The sequence below is a fragment of the Grammomys surdaster genome, unplaced genomic scaffold, assembly GCF_004785775.1.
Source record: "Grammomys surdaster isolate TR1022 unplaced genomic scaffold, NIH_TR_1.0 314, whole genome shotgun sequence".
NCBI lineage: Eukaryota > Metazoa > Chordata > Mammalia > Rodentia > Muridae > Grammomys > Grammomys surdaster.
Window position 1 is genome coordinate 1,539,031 of NW_021604733.1, and position 22,338 is coordinate 1,561,368.

Here is a 22,338-nt window from a genome sequence, read left to right on the forward strand (position 1 = left end):
GAAGGAGGATCAGTTCAAGGTCTTCATCAACTACATACCGAGTTAGAGGCCAGTCTAGGATAGACTTAGTCTGTTTTAAAGGAGGTGTTGGGCACACTGGTGTGTGTGTGTGTGTGTGTGTGTGTGTGCGCGTGTGAAACTGAGAACGTCTGCTATTTGCCTCCAGGTATTTATTATATCTTAGTAACTAAACCGCCTGCTTTAACTTTGAGCTGCCACTTTGTGTTCAGTGATTTTTCACAACATCTACAGTAAGAGAACTTAGGACACAAGCAGAGGGGCGCCTCCCTCGCCCTCTTAAAATATTTGACCTGGGAGAGTCAGTGGAGATTTCCCAGGTTCCACGTTTCTTCCCGGGATCTCAGCGTCCCATCTCAGCTCGTTATCTTGGACCCCACAGGGCAAAATCAGAAAGCCACGTACAAACCCAGAGGGAAACTTGAGTTCCTGTCTCCACCCTCACCACAGGAATTTTCAAATTCGTCTTCCGACTACTGGACGCCTAGAGTCGTAAAATGAACGTATGACTCGTAATCATCCTGAGCTTCCTGGCATTTTTGTTCGGCTTGTTACTTTTAAAACAAGTGGGACACAGGGGACAAAGGCCTGACAGGAGAGGCGGGGTAGAAAAACTGCACCCAAGGCTGCGTCCGTACCCCTTAACGAGTTTGAAGGCAGTTTTTAGGGAATCCTAGTTTGAGGACCCTCTTAATCCCACAAAGTCGGTCCGATTACTTGGGACCCCGAATCTCTTTAAGAAACCAGGGTCTCCCGCATCCCTATGCGAGGGACACAAAGACAGTCTAGGCGACGTGTCCCAGAGGTCAGCAGCGTCACTCCAGCCTTGGCAACAACCTCGGCGGCAACGCCCGACGCCCCCTGCTGCTCTCAATCCGCGCCCCCCCCCCACCTCCGGGCTTCTCCCAATCCTAACCGGTTCCGGCCCCGCGAGCGCCCGCGCACCCGGGCGGCGCAGACTCCTTAAAGGGCTTTGTGCGGAAGGCCGGCTGCGCAACTCAAATCTCCCGCGCGGGGCGGCGTCCAATGGGAGCCGAGGCCACACCCCCGCGGAGCGCGCGTGTCGGCGGCCTTTTAAAGGGTGCGGGCGCTGGCAGTCGCCGGTGCACCGGATTCCAGCTGTTTCGCTCGCCTCTCGTCTCCGCCGCTGCCCTCATTCGCCATGCTCTCCGTCCGCGCCCCGCTCGCCACCATCACCGACCAGCAGCAGCTGCAGTTGTCGCCGCTGAAGCGACTCACCCTGGCTGACAAGGAGAACACGGTGAGGGGTGGCCCACGGGCCGGCGGGGTTGGGTGTACACCGGCAGGCTGGGGGTTCCGGGACTCCGGCAGGGTGGAGGGTGCCTATCGCCACTCACCGTCGCGTGTCTCCCTCCAGCCCCCGACCCTCAGCAGCACCCGCGTCCTGGCCAGCAAGGCAGCGAGGAGGATCTTCCAGGACTCCGCCGAGCATGTGAGTGGCCCGTGTGGGGCTGAGGTGGGTCTCTGAGACTGCCAGCAGAGGGCGCCAGCCGTTGGCGCCAAAGCTGCATTGTCCCAGCTGACTTACTCCTTTGAATGTCCCACGGTATCAGTAGCATGCAGCGTGACAGCCAACCATTAATGTAATGCTTGGCGAAACTGCCAAGCATTAAAAATACTCGACCTGATGAGACCCGAGCAGTTTCATACGGTTCGCTTGGCGTTTGGGGGTTCACTTGGCACTTTGATCCAACAGGAAAGTAAGGTACCTACTAACCCCAGCGTTGAGGATGAGCCGTTACTGAGAGACAATCCCCGCCGCTTCGTTATCTTTCCCATCGAGTACCATGATATCTGGCAGATGTACAAGAAAGCTGAGGCCTCCTTTTGGACTGCCGAGGAGGTAATTAGTCATCTAAGACTTGGCTGTGTCAGAAGGCTCCTGCATGGCCATGACGACTTTTAAGATGGGCCTAGATTCCCCTTGGGAATGGTAGCTCACTGGGATATTTTAAAGTGTGTGTGTGTGTGTGTGTGTTAGAGAGAGAGACCTGCATACCTGCTAAAATTGTGAACTTCTAAACTTCAGGTGGACCTTTCCAAGGATATTCAGCACTGGGAGGCTCTGAAACCCGATGAGAGACATTTTATATCTCATGTCCTGGCTTTCTTTGCAGCCAGTGACGGCATAGTCAATGAAAACTTGGTGAGTTTGCATGAAATACCTGTAATTTCACGTGAAGATCTAGAGCTGCTGCTTGACTTTGTATCTTATGTCCTGAATGGGGGCTGGAGAGGAGAGCTGGCTCCCCCCTCCACTCTGGTTAACACTTCCTGCCAGTGCGGAAGATCCAAGTTCTGTTCTGAGTCCCCACGTTGGACTGTTTCACATCTGCTTGTGAGTTCCAAGGCCTCTGGCTACTCAAGGTGACCTTGGGGACTTGCCTGTACATGCACATACCCATTCAAAGGCATGCACAAGCAAAATAAAATCTTTAAGAGCCATGAATGCGGCTGATAACGTCCATGTTAGTTTTTCCCTCTGTTAGGTAGCAGTAGTATGTTTTCTCTTTGTACTTAACCACGTTTTGCTTTTTGTGGATTTCTCTTGTACTTTGGTTGTATATTTCTTATTGTAAGTGGGTCCTTGGAATGAACTGAAACAGAATTGGTGAGTAACAAAATGTTAAAAGAAACCCTATGGGGCCTGGAGCGTGGCCCAGAAATTAGGAACATGTAGCAGTTTTATTAAAACAACTGGCACACTAGGAATAATATATTTACTGATTGGTAAATTGGGCATAAAATAATGAGCTTTATTGCAAGTCATGAAGCAATGTATTAAAATATAGGATTAAATTGGATTAAATATATACCTGAGTCTTTTTGTTTTACTTAATGTTTTTGAGGCAAGGTCTCACTAATCCTGGCTGGCTTAGAACTCAGTAAGTACACAAAGATGGCCTCTTACTCAGATTCCCACCTACTGTTGCTCAGAGCTGGGATTAATTCCAGCAGGTGAGGCCACTTTCCTGGTGGTGTGGATGGAGGTGAAGCAACCAGTGGTTTTTCAAGTTTAACTTTGTTTTATTTCATTACCACTAGGTGGAGCGCTTTAGCCAAGAAGTTCAAGTTACAGAGGCCCGCTGTTTCTATGGCTTCCAAATTGCCATGGAAAACATCCACTCTGAAATGTACAGTCTCCTTATTGACACTTACATTAAAGATCCCAAAGAAAGGTGAGTGTCACATGCTCTGCCAGGATGCTTGGGGCTCACTTATTTTATTTTAAGTATTTTTGCTCATAAAGGGAAAATGAGCAGAATGACATCTCTATAGATGTTTTTTGACCCTTAGTCAAGACTGCCTCATGCTCTTGTATGTGGTAGCTTCTGTAATTCCAGCACCCAGAGACCAACGCAGCAGCATTACCAAGAATTCAAAGGCTAGTCAGATGAGATACTGTCTCAAACACCAAATAAACCCCAAGGGCTGGAGAGATGACAGAGGTTAATAAGAGCACTTGTGGCACTTGCAAAGGACCCAGTTTTAGTTCCTAGCCGCCACAGGGCAACTCACAATGGGCTGTAACTCCAGTCATGGGGAAGTGATGCCCTCTTTTGGCCTCCATGGGCATTACACACATGGCCTATAAATGAATATTAAAAACAAAGTGGAGGTGAGGGGAATTAATTACATATTCTAGACATTGAGTCAAAAGGTTTATTTTAGACCAGTTTAGCCGATATATTGCTCTAAATGAAGAAGGCTTTTATGTTGTGGAGGTAGACTGGGAAGGAGTGATAGCATTATGGTGGTCAATGCGCATCAGGACAGGAAGCAGGTGTGGAAGTTGTGTGCCTGTTGTGTTGTTAGGGCTCTGGTATCAGTTCACACTATACCTTCTGCCTACAGAGAATATCTCTTCAATGCTATTGAAACCATGCCTTGTGTGAAGAAGAAGGCCGACTGGGCCTTGCGTTGGATTGGGGACAAAGAGGCTACATATGGTGAGGATACTTCTCTTTCCTCCTTAAGCCCAGACTTGACTGTCCAAGTAATGTCATTGGATTATTGGTCCATGCTAAGAATACCGAGGCCTCACGTTTTCGTGTTGACTCTTGCTAGGAGAACGAGTTGTGGCCTTTGCCGCGGTAGAAGGAATCTTCTTTTCTGGTTCTTTTGCATCGATATTCTGGCTCAAGAAGCGGGGACTGATGCCGGGCCTTACATTTTCCAATGAGCTTATTAGCAGAGACGAGGTGAGTCTGAAATAGCTATCTAATCTGAGGTGCTTAGATATGTGCCCTCTGTCTGTTGATGGGGACCTGAGAAACGGGATGTAGTCCTTTTATAAAAAAGCGATTGTAATGTGTGAACGTTTTGCCTGCAAAGGACAAAAGGAAGGAGGATGGCCTTTGAACCGGATGGCTATGAGCTATGATGTAGGTGCTGGGCGCTGAACCTGGGTCCTCTGCAAAAGCAGCACATGTTCTTGTAACTGTTGAGCCAGTCCAAGTCTTGGGGATCCAACTTAGGGTCTCATACTTGCTTAGGCAAGTATTCTGCCACATTCCCAGCCCTGTATCCACATTTAATGTGTGAATTCAATCATACAATACTCAGCAAAGGATAAGATACCTTAAGTAGTGTATTAAAACTACTGATTTTCTTAGTACATATGTTCCTCTTGCCTGTAGGCTTGAATGCATAAACTGAAAGCTCTTAATAGAATTTTTAGGGTATCCTACATGATCCTTTGTATTTCTAGCACTTCCGAGTTAATTGGTAAGCCTCCCGATGAGCTAAGTCAGCCTGGGCTCTGTGTACATTCTTGGAGTAGACGCATGCTCCTTGGTTTCATAGTTGGCAGCTAAATACCTGGTTTATTTCCCTCACCTGTGTTGTTGGATTTTGTGGCTGGCTTGGAACAATGTAGACAGAACTGGTCTCAAACTCATGGTGATCGTGTCTCTGTCTCCATAATGCTGGGATTGCAGGTGTATGCCACTACACCAGGGCTTAAATCCCTATCTCTGGATAGGCTAAGTGTTCTCAGTGTGGCCGACAAGTTGCGTGAGATTGTAAGGATGGACAAGTCCATGCATGTGAACGGTGGGAGTCGTCGTCCTCACAGTGATCTTGAACAACTCTCTTCCAGGGTTTACACTGTGACTTTGCCTGCCTGATGTTCAAGCACCTGGTACACAAGCCATCGGAGCAGAGAGTGAAAGAAATAATTACCAACGCAGTTAGGATAGAGCAGGTGGGCCATGTGTGGGGGTTTGCTCTTGACCTTGCTGGAAGGGGTCCTCGGGCTTCAGGCTGCTCATGGACTTTGCTTGGCCTCTAGGAGTTCCTCACGGAGGCCTTGCCTGTGAAGCTCATCGGGATGAATTGCACTTTGATGAAGCAGTACATTGAATTTGTGGCCGACAGGCTGATGCTGGAGCTGGGTTTTAACAAGGTAAAGTATTATTCATGGCCTCCCCCTTCACCGTGTTCTCTTTTCTTTCTTTCACTTGTTTTCAGCATTTATATACTGATATGACTTTTTCAGATTTTCAGAGTAGAAAATCCGTTCGACTTCATGGAAAATATTTCACTAGAAGGAAAGACAAACTTCTTTGAGAAGCGTGTAGGCGAGTATCAGAGGATGGGAGTCATGTCGAATTCGACAGAGAATTCTTTTACCTTGGATGCTGACTTCTGAGTAACTGGTCGTGTGCTCTTTGCTGATTTTTCTCCCCTTGTCATTAAATGAAATCAGCAAAAACCAACCAACTGGCTACCCCATGAATTGTCACTAAATTTGCTAGGTGTCTAAAAGCTGTGTAGCTACCTCAGTCCTGTTTGCTAGGCTTGTCACTAGAAGAGGAAATCATACTTCAAACAATGGGTCCTTGGATTCTTAAGGTCCTTGGTGCTTGGCTTTTACAAGTAGCATGGTCACCTTTGACCTCATCAAAGTCCTAACAGCGCTGGGCCGGGCTTTCTGAGCAGTGACCCCCAAGCAAGCAGGTTTCAACATTTAGAAGCCACAGGGCTGTTTAAAGATGTCAACCTCACTGCTTCCTGCAGGTATATAGAGTTTACTTAACAAGTTTGTAAATAAACCTGGCACTTTGCACACAGACATAGTACTGTCAGGGGGAGAGCCTGCTTTATTTGGTTTCTAGACCAAGCAGGAAGTGTTCCATCTACCACTGGTGGCAGTCCCATTCAAAGTCTAAGTGACTAAGTTAGTATTGAACAAGCACGCCATTTCCAGGCTTTGTTCTTGTCAGCTTTGAAGCCTGTCCTGTGCAGCCCAGGCCCTAGCCTGCTGGTTCCGGTCAGTAGATCATCAGTTCATAAGCGTCGGTGTGGAGACCTTCCAACTTGGAGTCACTAGAAACTTAGCCATGATTTGGGACACTTGCTGGTTGACTCTGTCTTCATTTGTGTGACGAACAATATTTGTCTTTTTTTTCAAGTTGTACTTTGTCCCATTTCTAGTTAGTACGGAGTCTTGCAAGGGCTTTGAATAGTGACCTGTGCGTGGTCTTGATCCTGTCAGTGGTAAAATCAGGGGTGAAATCCACTCATTCCCATGTTGATTGTGTGAGGGGGCACTATTGAAACTTAGTCCACTTATTTTAAATTAAAGAAAAATTGAATGCATTTTATGAGGTTTTACCTCTATGCTTTTTTTTTTTTAATTCTCAGTATTATCTTGAAGTTTGCAAATGCTGTGATTGTACTATAAATTCTGACGTTTGTCTAAATATGAGTGTCACATGACTTTTTTTTAAAGTCAGAGTCTTACCTATGTAACTCTGGCTTGGCCTGGAACTGGCTCTGTAGGTCAGGTTAGCCTTAAACTTGCCTATGTCTCCCAAATACTGGGATTAAGGTTTCTGTCACCATACCTGACTCTTTACCCAGTGAATTCCTAAACACCAGAAACCAGTACTGTACAAGATGTTAATGTGTGTACAGACCAGTAGTTAACAGCTGGTTAACCTCAATCTTCCTTTTTATGTACATTAATCTTGTGTTTAGGGAAGAGAACAACAGCTAGAGTTCACCTAGTAAGTTTGAGGCCGGTGGTGGGTACATATATGGGACTCCCTTAAAAACCAGAACAGTAAAAGCAAATGTCCCCTATGGTAATTCACCCTCCTCTAACTTCCTTGGTAACTGATATTATATATCTGCTTATGACCTTTGTCAGTTTTCTTTATTGTATAGATATTATTCCTGTAATATGAGAACCATTATACCTTTTAAATTATTGTTACTTAAAATTAATAAACTCCAAGTCTCAAAATTGCATGGCACACAAGTGTTGAGTGATTTTAACTTTAATTGACGCGTGGGGGTTTGTTTGGTTTTTGTTCTGTTTTGGTTTGGTTCTGTTTGTTTTGTTCTGGGGACAGTGGGACTTCCGTAGGGCAGTGAGATAGATTTGCCCTGGGCCTCTGATTGGGGTCTGGTGTCCTATCTATAGCCCTGGCTAACTTCAGCCTCTTGCTGGGATTACAGGTATGTAACACTTTAGGTTTCACTTGGGAGTTGGGGGCAGTGGTCACACAGAAGCCAGATGACCTTGAGTTCCTGGTTCTGCTTCTAGCTTCCAAATGTTGACTTTTTAGTCTGGTAGCCTTGGTTATAAGCCCCTTTCACACTTCAAAGTGTCCAGCTACAGGGCTTTGAAGTAGGCATCTAGCTCTGCTGTGCTTCCAACTGCTGTGTATCTGGGTTCAGGCTAGTCTCCATCAAAGGGTCTTCCCTGTCTCCCCACTTTTCTACAGCCACAGAACTGAGGTGCTGTTCAACCTGCCATTGAGAGACAAACCACTACTGTGTGCTAGGTTCACCTAACAGCCCTTTGGGCTCTTCTGGGCTTTGCTTTGAGGCCATGACCCAGAAGTCCCTCCCTGGGTCATTAGAATTGCTGAGCAAGTGAGTCTTGACAGAGAAGCTGAACTGCAAAGGGTTAAAGAAGGCGACATTTTTCTACCCTGGAGTGGAGGTGGTATGGCTACTGCCCCTGAGTGCTCTCAGCATATCTGCACTGCCTAGCATGGGACCTTCAAGGCTAAGTGACAGGTGCATGAGAAACGGACTGAAGTCTGTCCAAGAGGAATCTAGGGAGTATACTGCCTTTGTACCCCAATGGTATGCATCATGACAACTGGCAGGAAAACCAGGTTGTGAGCAGACGCACTGAGTGAAGGATAGGTTAACTATGCTTCAAGAGGACCGACCTGTCATCACAATACTTGCAGTGGACAGACCTAAGTCTTAGTTTCCTCTGCTGTCATAAAACAGATCTTGTGCCCTAGAAGAAGGGGCTGGATGCTCATGGCCTTAACTGACCGTGAGTGCAACCTAAGGCACCTCTGACTAATCAGCTCACCTTGTGAAATTTTAGGCATTTTAGATCTGGAAGAGAGGCTTGCTGGCATAGAATTCAAACTAAGGGCTTTCAGTGTGGGGTATGCATTGATCCTGGATGTTTTTTTCCAAAATCTTATATAAGGCTACATTTCATTACATGAGAACAGAGGTCTGCTGAGGGCAGGTTTGTGAAACCTTTCCTCCTTCAGCAAGCATTGCCACAGCCATTAGGAGTACTTGCTTTTTGTGAAATGGAGACAAGATTTGCTAATGCCATTTGGCTGAGGGACTCTCACTGTCTCTTACTGGGGAACAGTGGCTCTACTATTCTTGATAATGGTTTTGGCTTGTAAGATGTTCCAGGCTTTGACAGAAGGATGTATGGTCTCTTTAGATGAGACAGTCCCCCGTTTAGCTACCACCCTGCTGTCTGGGCATAAGAGAATGCAGCTGTGTCTCCATACTGATGGACAACCCAGGTCTGCTTTGCTAACCTGTTAGGTTGGCTTAGCAGTTCTCAGACAAGCAATGATTGCCAAAGGTGTTTATTTTTTATTTCTATGAAGTCATTTAGAATGTGAGAGAGCCACAAGTGACAATGGGCTGCCTGGCAGGGAGCCAGTGCATTTTATAGGATGAAAGTTTTTTCCCCCTTTGATGACTATTTTGCATAAAAATGATTCATATGTAACAATTTCTGAGGGAGATTTTGCCCACTGAATCCTGGAGTTGGGGCTTCAAAGACTCCAGTTTCCTCTTGGTGGGGGAAGGGACAGTAAAAGAACTAGGGGTCTCCACACCTTCCTATTTTCCTTGGTTCTGCTGGCCAGAAGAAGAGGCATGGAACGTTCTCTTCCAAGGAGTTACTAACTCCCTGGGACCTCTGGGGAATTAGAAGCAAGTCAGGACTCTGAGGAACACATGGATTGTCTTCCACCTCCATACCCACCCCTCTTTCATTTTGAGACAGGGTCTTTTTCATTGTGTAGCTCTGGCTGTCCTGGGACTTGCTATGCAGATCAGGCTGGCTTCAAACTCTGATCTGCCTGCCTCTGCTTTCTGAGTGCTGGGATTATAATGGCATGAGCCACTACACCAATAGTTAAGGACCTCTCTTGATTTCTCTCCTGCCTTCTTCCCTCAGCTCCTCTCTTAGACCTTCATTCTTCCATCCTTCTTCACCAGCAGACATGGGATGGCTGGGCCAGACAGCAGTGTTAGACTAGTGCTCAAAACTACTTCCTAGTGTATAGGTGGCCACTAGACTGTACCTGATTCTGGGGCACTTATGCCACCTATGCCATCCCAGATCTCAGTTTTGTTATCAGTATGTGGTTACATAGATGTCCTGCCAGGACAGAGAGGTGATGGACTCGTGATCATTTCTCCAGCGAGTAGCTTGGCAGTGGGGATACTTAGCAAAAGCTGAGTGGATGTCCCGAAGGGAAGTAAGTAGACTGGGCCAGAATTGTTGTCTCTAGAATTTGCTAGAATGGCTCCCATTCCCACACTTTCAGAATGGACCCAACAATAAGGGTGTGACCCAAACTGTACCCTAGTTCTGCTTTGCTCTCTTATCTCCTATTTCCCAGTTCTAGAAATGGAACCCTGCCCCAGGCTAAGGTTATCCCTGGCCTCACGGGCAGCTGCTATTTTACCTGTGGTCAGGAGAGGGAGCACCTGCCTTCTCATGTCCCGCACCAGGCACCAGGCATCTATCTTTCTTTCTTTTTTTTTTTTTTTTTTTTTTTTTGGTTTTTCGAGACAGGGTTTCCTCTGTATAGCCTTGGCTGTCCTGGATCTCACTCTGTGACCAGGCTGGCCTCGAACTCAGAAATCCACCTGCCTTTGCCTCCCAAGTGCTGGGCTTAAAGGCGTGACCCACCACTGCCCGGCACATCTATCTTTCTACAAGGTACCATCACTCCTGCCTGTCCCCACACACGGCCTAGCTCCATGCCTTGCTTTTGGCCTTTTCTAGTCCAGAACGATCCCTCTGTCCAGATGCAGGGCAGATGCCACTACGTTACATGACTTCGTGCCCCCACCTCCCCAAAGCCCCCCATCATGTTTCACAAGTACTGCCTGAGTTCAGGGCTTTTACCCACCCTGCCTGGAATCTCCCTGACCTGAGCCATTTCTCATCGTCCCTCTGTTTATCTGGGCTTCCACGTTGGTTGTAAGCTCTCAACCCTTCAGGCCTCAACTTAGAGGGCACTAGGAACCTCCCCAGCCCTCCACGTGCTAAATCAGGACCCCCTTTGTAACCTCTGAGCCTTTAAAACAGTATAGACCTAAGTTTATCACCCCAAGAAAGGTTCATTACTTGCTTTCTGAGCGACTGAGGAATGAACACCTGGCCTGGGAAAGCGTCTGTGTCTGACACAGCATGAGGGTCACACCGTAGGGACCAGCTGAAGTTGTGAGCTTAGAGCCCTTGGCACCAGAGTGGGTGGTAGGTACTCAGGCTTTCCACTTCTCTTGCTTCCCCATCCTCTCCCATCCATACGGGTGCCCTCTGCACATGCCTGTGTTGCTGTCTCTAGTTCACAGTTCTGTTATGGCAGCCCTTTGGCTTGCAGAGTGGCTGGAAGCTGGAGCTTCAGGTCATGGGGCCAGAAAGCTAAGGCGAAGACTGAGTCCCTGCACACCTGGCTTGTCCTTCCCTGCATGTCCCTGAGTTCTGGGCCAGGCCTGTACCGTGTCCTTAGTTCCAGGGATTGCAGTAGTCAGATTTCTCTTGTACCTTGGGCTCTTCCAGGGGCAGAGGCAAGGTCCCAGAGCTCTCACTAAAGCAGTTTGTTCCGTTTGCAGTTTTCTTGAGACCAGGGCTTGTGCAGGTGTCCATATGATAGGGGGTCAGGGGAATGAGCTTTCTGGAACTGTTGGCAAAGCATCATTTGGCATCCCTGGGCTACTCTGGATTCCTGGAGCCTTGAGCTCCAGCTCCAGCTGTAGAGGGCTGTCCACCATCTCCAAACACTCAGCTTCTGGGCCCCAAGCACAAAAGCAACTTTACTATTTTGGTCCTTTGGTGATCCCCAACAAATTGTTTGGCATGCAGGTGGAATTACTATTTTTAGTAGCTAAGTTGTTGGAGACATTGGAACAGAAAGCTACCAGATCTTTGCTTCTGTGGACTTCAGGAGGTCATCTGTATTTAGAGAGAGTCGGCAGGTACGTGTGGGAGGAGAAGGTTGTCATATGGGAAAGACTGCAGTATCGATCAGCATTCCTGTGCTCCGGCATTGGGGAAGGGGGGGGGGGGGGGTGAGGAGAGATGCAAGCTCATTGCTCAGGCTGGGGAATGGTGGCACTGGGTGATGGTGACTTTTTGGAACAGGGCCTGGACCTCACTATGTAGACCAGGCTGGCCTAGAACTCACAGAAGCCTATCTATCTCTGTATCCCGAGTAATGGATTAAAGGCCTGTGCCACCATGTCCAGCTGATGGTGACTTTTGAAAACTAGCTTGAGCACAGAGTGGAGTCACTGGGGCTGCTGTGGGACTTGGAAGGAGATGGATGGTCTTTATGTTGGTAAGTAGAAATCTGAACAAGAGGAAGGCTAGAATGTGGTCGTGTCTCATGCCCCAAACGAGCAGGGTGGACAGGGCCAGGTCTACAGGGCCTGCAGTGCTCCCTTAGAGTCATTTGTTGCTGTGATAAAATGCTCAGACAAAAAGCAACTTAAGAGAGAAATGGAGGCTGGAGAGATGGCTCAATGGTTAAGAGCACTGACTGCTCTTCAGAGGTCCTGAGTTCAAATCCCAGCAACCACACGGTGGCTCACAACCATCCATAATGAGATTCGATGCCCTCTTCTGGTATGTCTGAAGACAGCTACAGTGTACTCATAAGTAAAATAAATAAATCTTTAAAAAAAAAAAAAAGAAAGAGAGAGAAATGGGTTTACTTCGTTACAGTTCCAGGTTACGGTCCATCATTGTGGAGAAGCCAAGGCAGGAACTTAAAATAGCTAGCCACTTCACATCCAGTCAGGAGCAGAGAGAAAAGTGCATTTGCTTGCTTGTCTGTGCCCAGCTTCATTCCTCCATTCTTACACAGGTCAGGACTCCTTGCCTAGGAAATGGTACCACCCACAGTGGGCTGGCCCTTCCCATATCAATTAATCTAACTAAGAGGGTCCTCCACAGACATAGACAATCTATCACTAAGATTTCTCTCCTCCAGGTTGATTCCAGATTGTGTCAAATTTACAGTTAAAACTAACCATCGTAAATGTTGTGCAGTGTCTTCTGAGATCCTTCAGGCTGAGGCCACACCATCCAATTTTCATTTCATAGAAGCCACTGGCTTGTTTGTTTGATGTATGTTTTATTGATTGAGTTTTCAAAACAGGCTTTCTCTGGGTAGCCCTGGCTGGCCCGGAAGTCAGAGGGCCACCTGTTCCTGCCTCCAGTGCTGGGATTAAAGGTGTGTGCCACTGAGCCCAGCCTGTTTTGTCATTGAGATAGGGTCTCATTCAATCATTTAGCTCAGGCAGTACTGAATTTGCTGTGTAGCTGGCCATGACCTTGAGTATCTGGTTTTCTTACTTCTCCCTCACTAGTGCTGGGGTTATGAGTGTGCCCCACCATGCCTGATCCATGCAGAGGACTGAACCCACGGCCTCAAACATGCTAGACAGTATTCTACCAACGGAGCTGCATCCCCAGCTCACAAGTGTGGAGACCAGCTGTGTGTCATCAGCCCCCAAATCCCAAGCTCTGATGTCACCTCTGAATGCCCTTGCTTTCTGGGTGCCTGCTTTATTCATTTTTGGTTTGTTTAACAGTGGAAAGCTCAGTGGCAGTTTTCATCGGTTCTGGTGACATTTTCACTAGTTACCTGCCACATGTCTTTCCTGCCCTTTCTCCTCTTTTATTTTTTTTATTCCTATGGCAGCTTTATGTAGATTCATTCTTCGTGCTTTTTCTCTTTTCTGCCATCTTTTGCTTGAGGATGGTGAGTGAGGAGGGGTCAGGACCTACCAAGTCCCATGGTACTCACAGGATTAAGGCTGTCAGAAACAAAGGCTCCCCTTCCTCCCCTCCCTGCTCCTTCTTCCCCCTCCCCTCCCTGCTCCTCCTGCTCCACCTCCTCCCCTCCCTGCTCCTCCTGTTTCCCTTCCTCCCCTCCCTTTTCCTCCTGCTCCCCCTCCTCCCCTCCTGGATCCTCTTGCTCTTCCTCCTCTCCTTTCTTCTCCTGTTTTCCCTCCTCCTCCTGCTCCTCCCTACTCCTCCCCACTTCGCTTCAGGAAGTCATGGTTTACCTGGGATCTTCACTCTCTCAGCTTACTCTGCCTTAGTCAGGCTCTCCAGGCCACTGTTATGAGCCCATGTGTCCCTGATGCCAATGGGACACTGGTGAGCAGCTGGACTCTCCGATTGCTGCTTTCTCAAAGCCCTGCTCCCTGGTTTCTGGCTTAGCAGCAGCCCTTGGACTTAGGCTTGATTTGAGGTTTCTGTCTCTTGTGTTTCTTGGAGGCATTTATATCAAAGACAGTTCATACTCTGTTTGGCTTCCTCCCTCCTTCGGAATGATTTTCTTTCTCCTTTGTCTGGCTTATGGAGATATAATTGACATAAAACACATGATGCCTGTTTAACTTTGTATTCCTTTAATATTGTATCATTTTGTTGCAATAGTGAAACTCCAAAGACAGGCTAACTTTAAAAAGAAAAGTTTGCTTAGCTCACCATTCAGCGTGGCCCAGATCCTGACATGGGGAGCCAATAGGAAGAAGGATCACATTGAAGAACAGGAAGACTGAGAATCCGGGAGTGCCCACATATCTCCCAACTAATCTAAAGACACCCCCAACCCACCCCGGATGACAATTCTTTGAGGACCTCACTCCCATCACACAAGTTCACGTGAACACAGCAAATGTGTACCATTTAGTAAGTTGCTTTGCTGTACAGTTCTGGGGAGTGAAACCAGGGCCTTCTACAAGCTAGGCAAGCACTCTACCACTGAGCTAGATCCTCAGTCTCTGATTGAATAAGTTTGATGTAAATGCCTCTCTACGAGGCCATCACAACTGAGCTAAAGAGCATCTCCCCGCTCCAGAGTTTCCCCAAAGATGTAATCACCTATGCATGTACCCTTACCTCTGCTCCTGTTTGCAAGTGTCTGCTGGGCTGTTCTCTGTCACACAGATTAGAGATTATTTTGAGTTTGAATTTTGTAGAACCTTTTTAAAAAATTTTATTTATTTATTTATTTATTTATTTATTTATTTATTCTTTGTATTCTTTTTATGTTTTTCAAGACAGGGTTTCTTTGTATACCTCTGGCTGTCCTGGAATTCACTATGTAGACCAGGCTGGCCTTGAACTCAGATCTTTTACCTCCAGAGTGCTGGTATTAAAAGGATATATACTACCACCCTGCTAATAATTTTTATTATGTTTGTGAGTGCAGGTATGTGTCCATGACTGCAGGTATCTGTGGGTACAGGTGCCTTTGGAGGCCAGAAGGTGTGGCTCTGTTAGAGTTATAGACAGTCTGTGAGCTTCCCTGAGATGTGGGTGCTTACAATAGAACTTGGGTCTTCTGCAAGAGTTGTGTATGCTAACTGCTGAGTCAGCTCTCCAGCCCCAAAAGTAGATTCTTATGGTATGTCTTCTCTCAGGCCTGCCCAGGTTGGTGCCCAGACATCCATCAGCTCCTGTGTGATCATCCTCTTACCTTTTTGCAGGTTCTTGAGTGACAGACCGAGGTCTGTTCAGGCCCTCCTCGACTGTGGAAGGACACTCAGCTGCTTCTTGACTGCTCTGATAACGCTGCTGTGAGCACAAGTGGGAATCTCACTGGCACGAGTTTTCCTTCTCTTGAGTGTGTCCAAGGGAGTGCCACGACTAGCTCGTGTGGTCAGCCTGTGTTTAGCTTTTAAAGAAGTTGTAGAATTGCTCCATTTTACATGCCCAAGGGCGCATGACAGTGGTGTGAGGGTTCCGGTGGCTTCACATCTGTGTCAACGATGATGTGGCAAGACTTACACGTGACTTATCACAGTGGGTGGCTAGCGTGTTCTCTGGTGGCTTTCACTTAAGGTAGCTGGCAGTGAGCATCTTTTCCACAGCTGACTTTTCATAGTTACGCCGGCTAGTTTGACACAAGCTGGAGATCCAGCTGTGGCCAGGTCCGTAGAGCATTTTCTTAATTAGTGATTGATAGGCGAGAACCCAGCCCATTGTGGGTAGGGCCATCCCTGGGCTGGTGGTTCTGGGTTCTATAAGAAAGCAGGCTGAGCAAGCCATGAGGAGCAAGCCAATAAGCAGCACTCCTCCATGTCTCTGTGTCAGCTTCTGCCTCCAGGTTCCTGCCCTGTTTGAGTTCCTGTCCTGACTTCTATGATGACCAGTGATATTAAAGAGTAAGCCAAATAGACCCTTTCCCCAAGTTGCTTTGATTATGGTGTTTCATTGCAGCAATAGTAACCCTAAGACAATAATATACATACATACATACATACATACATACATGTGTACAGGTGTGTACACCTATATATACAAACATAGACGTCATAGCACATACACTGGTATGTGTGTATGTACATGTGTATACATGAATTTGCACATATATGTGTATGCATCAACCTGAAGAGCTGCAGCTGGCCCCTGGCCTTTGCCCCATTAAGGCTGAGGAAGGCAGCGGCTTCTGTCACTAAATTGGACTCTAGGTCTCTCCTCTCACAGTCTGCTTTAGTTGCACAGAAACATGATCATAGCATCTTTATCGTGCATTTTTTTTTTCGAGACAGGGTTTCTCTGTGTAGCCTTGGCTGTCCTGGAACTCACTCTGTAGACCAGGCTGGCTTCGAACTCAGAAATCTGCCTGCCTCTGCATCCCAAGTGCTGGGCTTAAAGGCGTGTGCCACCACTGCCCAGCTATCATGCATATTTCTAACACAAAAGTTAGTAGAATTCAGTTGAGGACCAGATTCTCAAAGCAGTAACGAAGATTTGTGATAAAACTTGCCCTTAACCACTCACCTATGACATATTTTATTTATTTATTTATTTATTTATTTATTTATTTATTCATTTATTTATTTATATTGTGTTTTGCTTATATGTATGTCTGTGTGAGGATGTTGGATCCCCTGAAACTGGAATTACCGACAGTTATGAGCTGCCATGTAGGTGCTGGGAATTAAACCTGGGTCCTCTGGAAGAGCAGGCAGTGTTCTTAACCACTGAGCCATCTCTCCAGTCCCATCACTTTCTTAAACTCAATAAGGTTCTCCTCAATATGGTTTCCGTGGGGGGTGGGAAATCTTACCTGTCTCTGCATACAAAATCAGGGTAGGTGTTTGGGGGTGGGATTTGAAAGCCAGAGAGGGAGGCTGGCTTCCTCACTCCACACAAGCTGGGGGAGTTGAGGGTAGAGTTTGACACACATGCCTCAGGTGAGCATCCCGTGAGGAGTGGCCCGCTGCTACCAGGATCCTGGTGCTGAGGATGCTGCTGTGGCTGTTAGGAGCAGGGAAGACACGAGGGGACCATCAAGACCTGGACCACTTTCCTCAGTGGTGATGCTCAGTGGCACTGGGCAGACCCTGTGATGACATGTCTGCTGACGCTCCTAAAAGTGCAGGGACCAGGAACCAGGTGAACCGAGAGGAGCCCCCGCTGGGCTAGGGGAGGAGTCTGAGTTACTACAGATGAAGGACCCTGGAATCTTTGAGAAGATTATCTCATTAGAGAATCAAAAGGAGTGACACCTACCCACTGTACAGTTAACACAGCAAGAACACACACACACACATACACACACACACACACACACAGAGAGAGAAAGAGATTGAGAGAGAGAGAGAGAGAGAGAGAGAGAAAGAGAGAGAGAGAGAGAGAGGAGAGACTGGTATTAAACCATCAGTTACTTCTCTCATTGCCTGGCAGAGTAACTTAAAGGAGGAACGATTTACATTGGCTCACTGTTTCAGAGAGTTCTGGCCATCACGGCTGGGATGGTCTGGCTGAGCAGCTTAGCATACACCAACGCAGGCCAGGAAGCAGCAGGTGTGATACATCCCTCCAGGAACCACCCCATAGTGACTTAAGCCTTCCTGCTGGGCTCTATGTCCTAATGTTTCCACAACTGCCTGGACCAAGTGTCAATCCAGAACCCTGCTTAAGAAAGGAGCTTAGTCTTTCTTGGCCCCCAGCAGACCTTTCTTTCCAGATCTTGCAATAGTGTATCTGTGTTTGGATCACAGCCTAGCGGTTGCAGAATGCTTAGGTCTTTAAAGCCTGTTTCAGGAGAGCAGCTTGTCCTGTGACCAGCTCATAAAACCACAGTAAAGAGGAAACAGCCATGTGGCTTTTTGCTGGTTGATTTTGGGAACTATAAAGTCAAAGAAGACTGGTAGCACAGCTGAGAAACCTGAGAAACAGTGATTACCCAAGGGCTCTATGACCTCCCTGGGAACATGTAAGCATGCCCAATCTGAGGGCCATTTTTGGCCTGAAAGTTGACAGTTATGATGCAAGCCATTGCCCGAGGCAGCTTCTGAACCAAACCTCCTCGTACATCCTGCAAGAAGCTGTTTGTACGTCCTGCAAGCTATTTGCTTTCTCCTTTACAGGACTCTGACTCATGACCTCTATTGAAAGGAGCGTTGCAACCTTACTAAAAAGCTCACACCCTGGTGACACCAGAACATTCTTCAACCACTGCAGGGTGAGGTTCCTTAGGTGGCAGTGGAGGCCTGCTCCTTCAGTTCCAAGAAGTAGGTGTCATTACTGGAAGTGAGATCACCTGAGGCAGGAGCTTGCCTGCAGGTTGCCTGGGTCTTTGCTTCCTCTCCTCTCACAGCAAAGGAAGTCCTGGTGCTTAGAGAAGCCATCGTAAGTCCCACTGCATGGAAGGACAGCTAAACTAAAGACCATAATAAAGCCCCTGTGCCTCTGTGAGCTCTGTGTCCCTGGATGAATATCAATCTCTTAGGTCTCATTTCACATCTGTCAAGTAGTGTTACTAAAGCTTGCCCCCTCTGTCCCTGGGAGACTTTTGGGGGGTGTACCCTGTGATGGATGGTTTAAGCAAACAAAGGGCTATGTCCCTGGTGTAGCATTACTGAATGTTCAGTGCACAGTGCCACAGTGTGGGAGTTCCCTGAGGGTCTGGGGTGGGACCAGCTAAATAGAGCTGTTCCTGGTTAGCTGAACCACCCTTTCGATTCCAGACAGCTAATACTGGAAGCAGGGAGTAGGTGGGGCTAAATTATTATTTATTTTTAAGATTTATTATTGTTATTTTATGTATGGGAGTACACTGTAGCTGTCTTCAGACACCAGAAGGGGGTATCAGATCCCACTACAGATGACTCTGAACCACCACGTGATTGCTGGGAATTGAACTCAGGACCTCTGGAAGAACAGTCAGTGTTCTTAACCACTGAGCCATCTCTCCAGCCCGGGGCTAAATTCCTGCCAGCCAGCCAGCCACACAAAGAAAGGTCCCTTCCCCACCAGAGTCTGGGAGTCCTCAGCTCAGCTAGACTGCTCATTTTGAAAATGCAGATCTGCTCCAACACAATCACGGATTAGGGAAACATTCGTGTGTGGCACGAATTTAAAAGTGCACATGTGCTGGGCAGGATGCTGTCCTCAGAGAGGCCAGGTGAATGCTGAGTACAGCACACAGCTGCTCTGAGCCTAGGCGGACAGATGTGCAGACACTCCAGCCTGCACTCCATCGACCTTATTTCCAGCTTGTACTGGGAGTCACATCCAACCCATATCAGCTCGACACATTTTCCCTTTGGTTCTCACCCCTCCACAACAAAGATGCTTGCCACTCTTTATACCCGTTTCCTTGAGCAGTCCTCAGGTCTTTGAGAGGCAAAGGACTATATTTATGGTAGCGGTTGTCTTTTTATTGTATGTGTGTGTGCATGTGTGCCAGGTGCTCTTGGAGGCTGGTAGAGGGCTCTGGAGCTAAAGATGGTTGTGAGTTACCACGTAGGTGCTGGAAACTGAGTGTAAGTCTTCTGCAAGAACATTAAATGCACAGGGTGGTGGTGGTGCACACCTTTAATCTTAAGCACTTGGAAGGCAGAGGCAGGCTGATCTCTGTGAGTTCAAGGCCAGACTGGTTTAATCAAGTGAGTTCCAGGACAGCCAGGGCTACACAGTGGAACTCTATCTCAAAACAAAACAAAACAAAACAAAACAAAACAAAACAAAACAAAACCAAAATTATTAGCTGGGCAGTTGGTGGTGTGTCCCTTTGATCCTAGCACCTAGGGGGCAAAGAGGCCAGCCTGAATTACAGAGTAAGTTCCAGGACAGCATAGCTACTCATACACACACCAAAAATCCCTGTCTTGAAAAACCAAAACCAAAACCAAAACCAAAACTGAAAACCAAAACAAGCAAACCCAACGAAGAACAAAGCCTGACCAAAAAAAAAAAAAGACCCCAAAACATTAAGTACTTTTAACTGTTAAGCAATTCTCCAGACCTAAAATAACAACCAGTGCATTAGCCAGGAAGTAATATGAATTAATTTCTTAACCACTTAATATGAAGATTGTGCTACTATTTCTCTCTCTCTCTCTCTCTCTCTCTCTCTCTCTCTCTCTCTCTCTCTCTCTCCACATGTATATGTGTGTAAAAGGAGGAAGGGTTGTGGGTTGTTTGGCTCATAGATTCAGAAATCTTAGTTTATGGTTGCTGGGCTCCAATGCTGATGGCCTGAGTTAAGGTTAAAATTTCATAGTGAGGGAGGGGCATTGTGGGATAAAACTGTTCACCTCTAGAAGGCTGAGAAAGAGAGAAAGCAAAGGCCCAGGGAAAAGCATGGTTCCCAAAGATGTGCCTCCAATAGTCCACACCCTTCAAATAAGTTGTAATGGTTAATGCTGTCAGTTTGACAGGTTCTAAACCATAGAAGAGCCCTGCCTTTGGTCAGATGCATGTGTTTGTTTAGATGAGGTTAGGTGTGAGACTGTCCACTGTAAATGTGGGTGGTACCACCATGGGTTGGATCCCATCCTGCAGGAAAAGGAGGAGGCAAGCCGAGCGCGGGCATTCGGCATTCGTTATCATCTATTTCCTGACTTAGATACCATGTGGCCAGCCCCAGACGGCGGACTGTATCTTCAAGCTGTGAGATACACTCTCCATTCCTTGGTTTTGTCAGGTATTTCCATCACAGCAGTGTATAACTGACCCATGCCTGCCACCTAAGCGCCCATCACCTCCTCACAGTCTATTAAAGTATAAACCTGAGAGCGAATTGACCCAGTGAGAAGGTCGGGATCCCTGCACTTCCTGAATTTCACCTCTGAACGTTGCTGCCCTGGGGATCCAGCCTTCAGTACACAAAATTATGCTATTTTTTCTTCCCCTCTTTGACTCTCCCTCCATACTGGGGATCTGGGGCATGCAACTGCTCCACTAATGACCTCCAGCACAGCAGTGTGTCCCTTTTGTTTCTCATATATAATTTTTTTTGTTTCCATAGACATACTATTTTTCTCCCCCTTTAAGCCATTTATTTCTTTCTCAATTGCCATTATTATTATTTTTCTTCCTTCCTGGGCAGTGGTGGGGCACGCCCTTAATCCCAGCACTTGGGAAGCAGAGACAGGAGGATTTCTGAGTTTGAGGCCAGCCTGGTCTACAGAGTGAGTTCCAGAACAGCCAGGGCTACACAAACAAAACAAAACAAAAAAAGAGTAACTTTTTCTTCCTTGTTTTTAAAGGTGATGGCCTACAGCCCTTGGCTAACCATTCCTCTTTATTCATGGACATGTTAAAACATCCAGGCACTGGCTGGGGAGTTTTCCTTTTAGGCCACTTACTGGTATTATGTTCTTATTAGTGCATATGAAATATACAGAATGATTGGCTTCCTGGGGCATCATTATACATGCATATAAAATATTTTGATCATATTCATCCCCAAACCCTTCTGTCCCTCTCCTCCCATCCTCATCCTTCTTTTCTTCTCCAAATCAAATATTACCATCATTGTATTGAATGATAATTGATATCATACATGGATGCTTAATGAAATATTTAGAATAAAAATATGACCTGGGTTTAGTCACAATAATATGGAGAGACAGGGAACAGAAAAGAAGATTGTCAGCAGTCCCAGATGGGGTAGAATGTGTAAAGAGCCTGGCAGCGTGCTGTTGTACCCTTTTCTTGTACCTCTACTTACAACTCCCTGTAGAATTGTCCCAGTTCCCACCTGGGTTAGGACTTGGGCTTCCAAACAGCCCTGAGAGACGCCATGGGTGGTTGCAGCAAGCTCCCAGGCTGCTGTGTGATAGGTTTAAAATTTGTGGGAAATGCATCAACATCTGTCAGTCATAGATACTCACGAGCAATTGCTTGGGTTTTTAAAAGACCCAAGGCCAGCTTTTGCACCCATTCTCATTATGTCTCATTAATACCAAATTACCTTTCTTATGTATGAAATTTTGGTAGCCTCTGGCTTCTCTGTAGTCCCCAAGGGACACTTCAACCTCAAGATGTTTCCATCATGATGTTACAACTCAGTGGGGGTGTCTTAGGGCAGTTGAAACTGGGCCAGAGAGATGAGGTGTCTCAGCAAAAAAAGCAGCTTGGCATCAGTGAGGAGGACTGCAAAGCAGTAAGTGTCACAGGGTGCTAGGTCAGCTTGTCCATGGTGGCAGGTGCTGGAGGTTGGCTTCAAGGCAGGCTTGTACCCTATTGTAGCCTAGCCAAGAGAAGTCACTTTTTATTGGAACTAGAGAACAGAGTTGCTCTGTGCTGTATCGTGTGCTACGCCTCTGTATAGCAGGGATGAGAGCTAGGGCTGTCCTTAGTGGCATGTGACACAGGGATCCATGCTTAGGAAGGTCTGAGCTCACTTAATACTTGTCTGTCACCATCTTTTGTGTTTTGGTACATGTGTGACGTGTGCATGCTCATACATGTGTGTGGCAGCTACAGGTTGATGTTAGATGTCTTTCTTTATTACT

At 46.9% G+C, this 22,338-nt stretch overlaps 1 protein-coding gene and 1 pseudogene across 1 annotated transcript; both read left to right on the forward strand.

Annotated features, from left to right (window-relative positions):
* Positions 1-1,133: 1,133 nt before the first annotated feature.
* Rrm2 (ribonucleotide reductase regulatory subunit M2) lies at positions 1,134-7,301 on the forward strand. Its single transcript, XM_028777766.1, has 10 exons — positions 1,134-1,279; positions 1,397-1,471; positions 1,736-1,882; positions 2,069-2,185; positions 3,085-3,218; positions 3,895-3,989; positions 4,108-4,241; positions 5,141-5,245; positions 5,333-5,446; positions 5,540-7,301. The coding sequence occupies exons 1-10, from the start codon at positions 1,181-1,183 to the stop codon at positions 5,690-5,692; spliced, it is 1,173 nt and encodes a 390-aa protein (XP_028633599.1). The 5' UTR covers positions 1,134-1,180; the 3' UTR covers positions 5,693-7,301.
* Positions 7,302-17,813: 10,512 nt separating this feature from the next.
* The window catches only part of LOC114629697, a 28,511-nt pseudogene continuing 23,986 nt past the window's right edge, over positions 17,814-22,338 (forward strand).

Excerpts from the sequence above, each read along its gene's own strand:
- Rrm2 (XM_028777766.1), top strand. The coding sequence starts at position 1,181 with ATGCTCTCCGTCCGCGCCCCGCTCGCCACCATCACCGACCAGCAGCAG. Across the intron at positions 1,472-1,735 it reads TCCAGGACTCCGCCGAGCAT|GAAAGTAAGGTACCTACTAA; the intron begins GTGAGTGGCCCG and ends TTGATCCAACAG. Across the intron at positions 5,246-5,332 it reads ACGCAGTTAGGATAGAGCAG|GAGTTCCTCACGGAGGCCTT; the intron begins GTGGGCCATGTG and ends CTTGGCCTCTAG.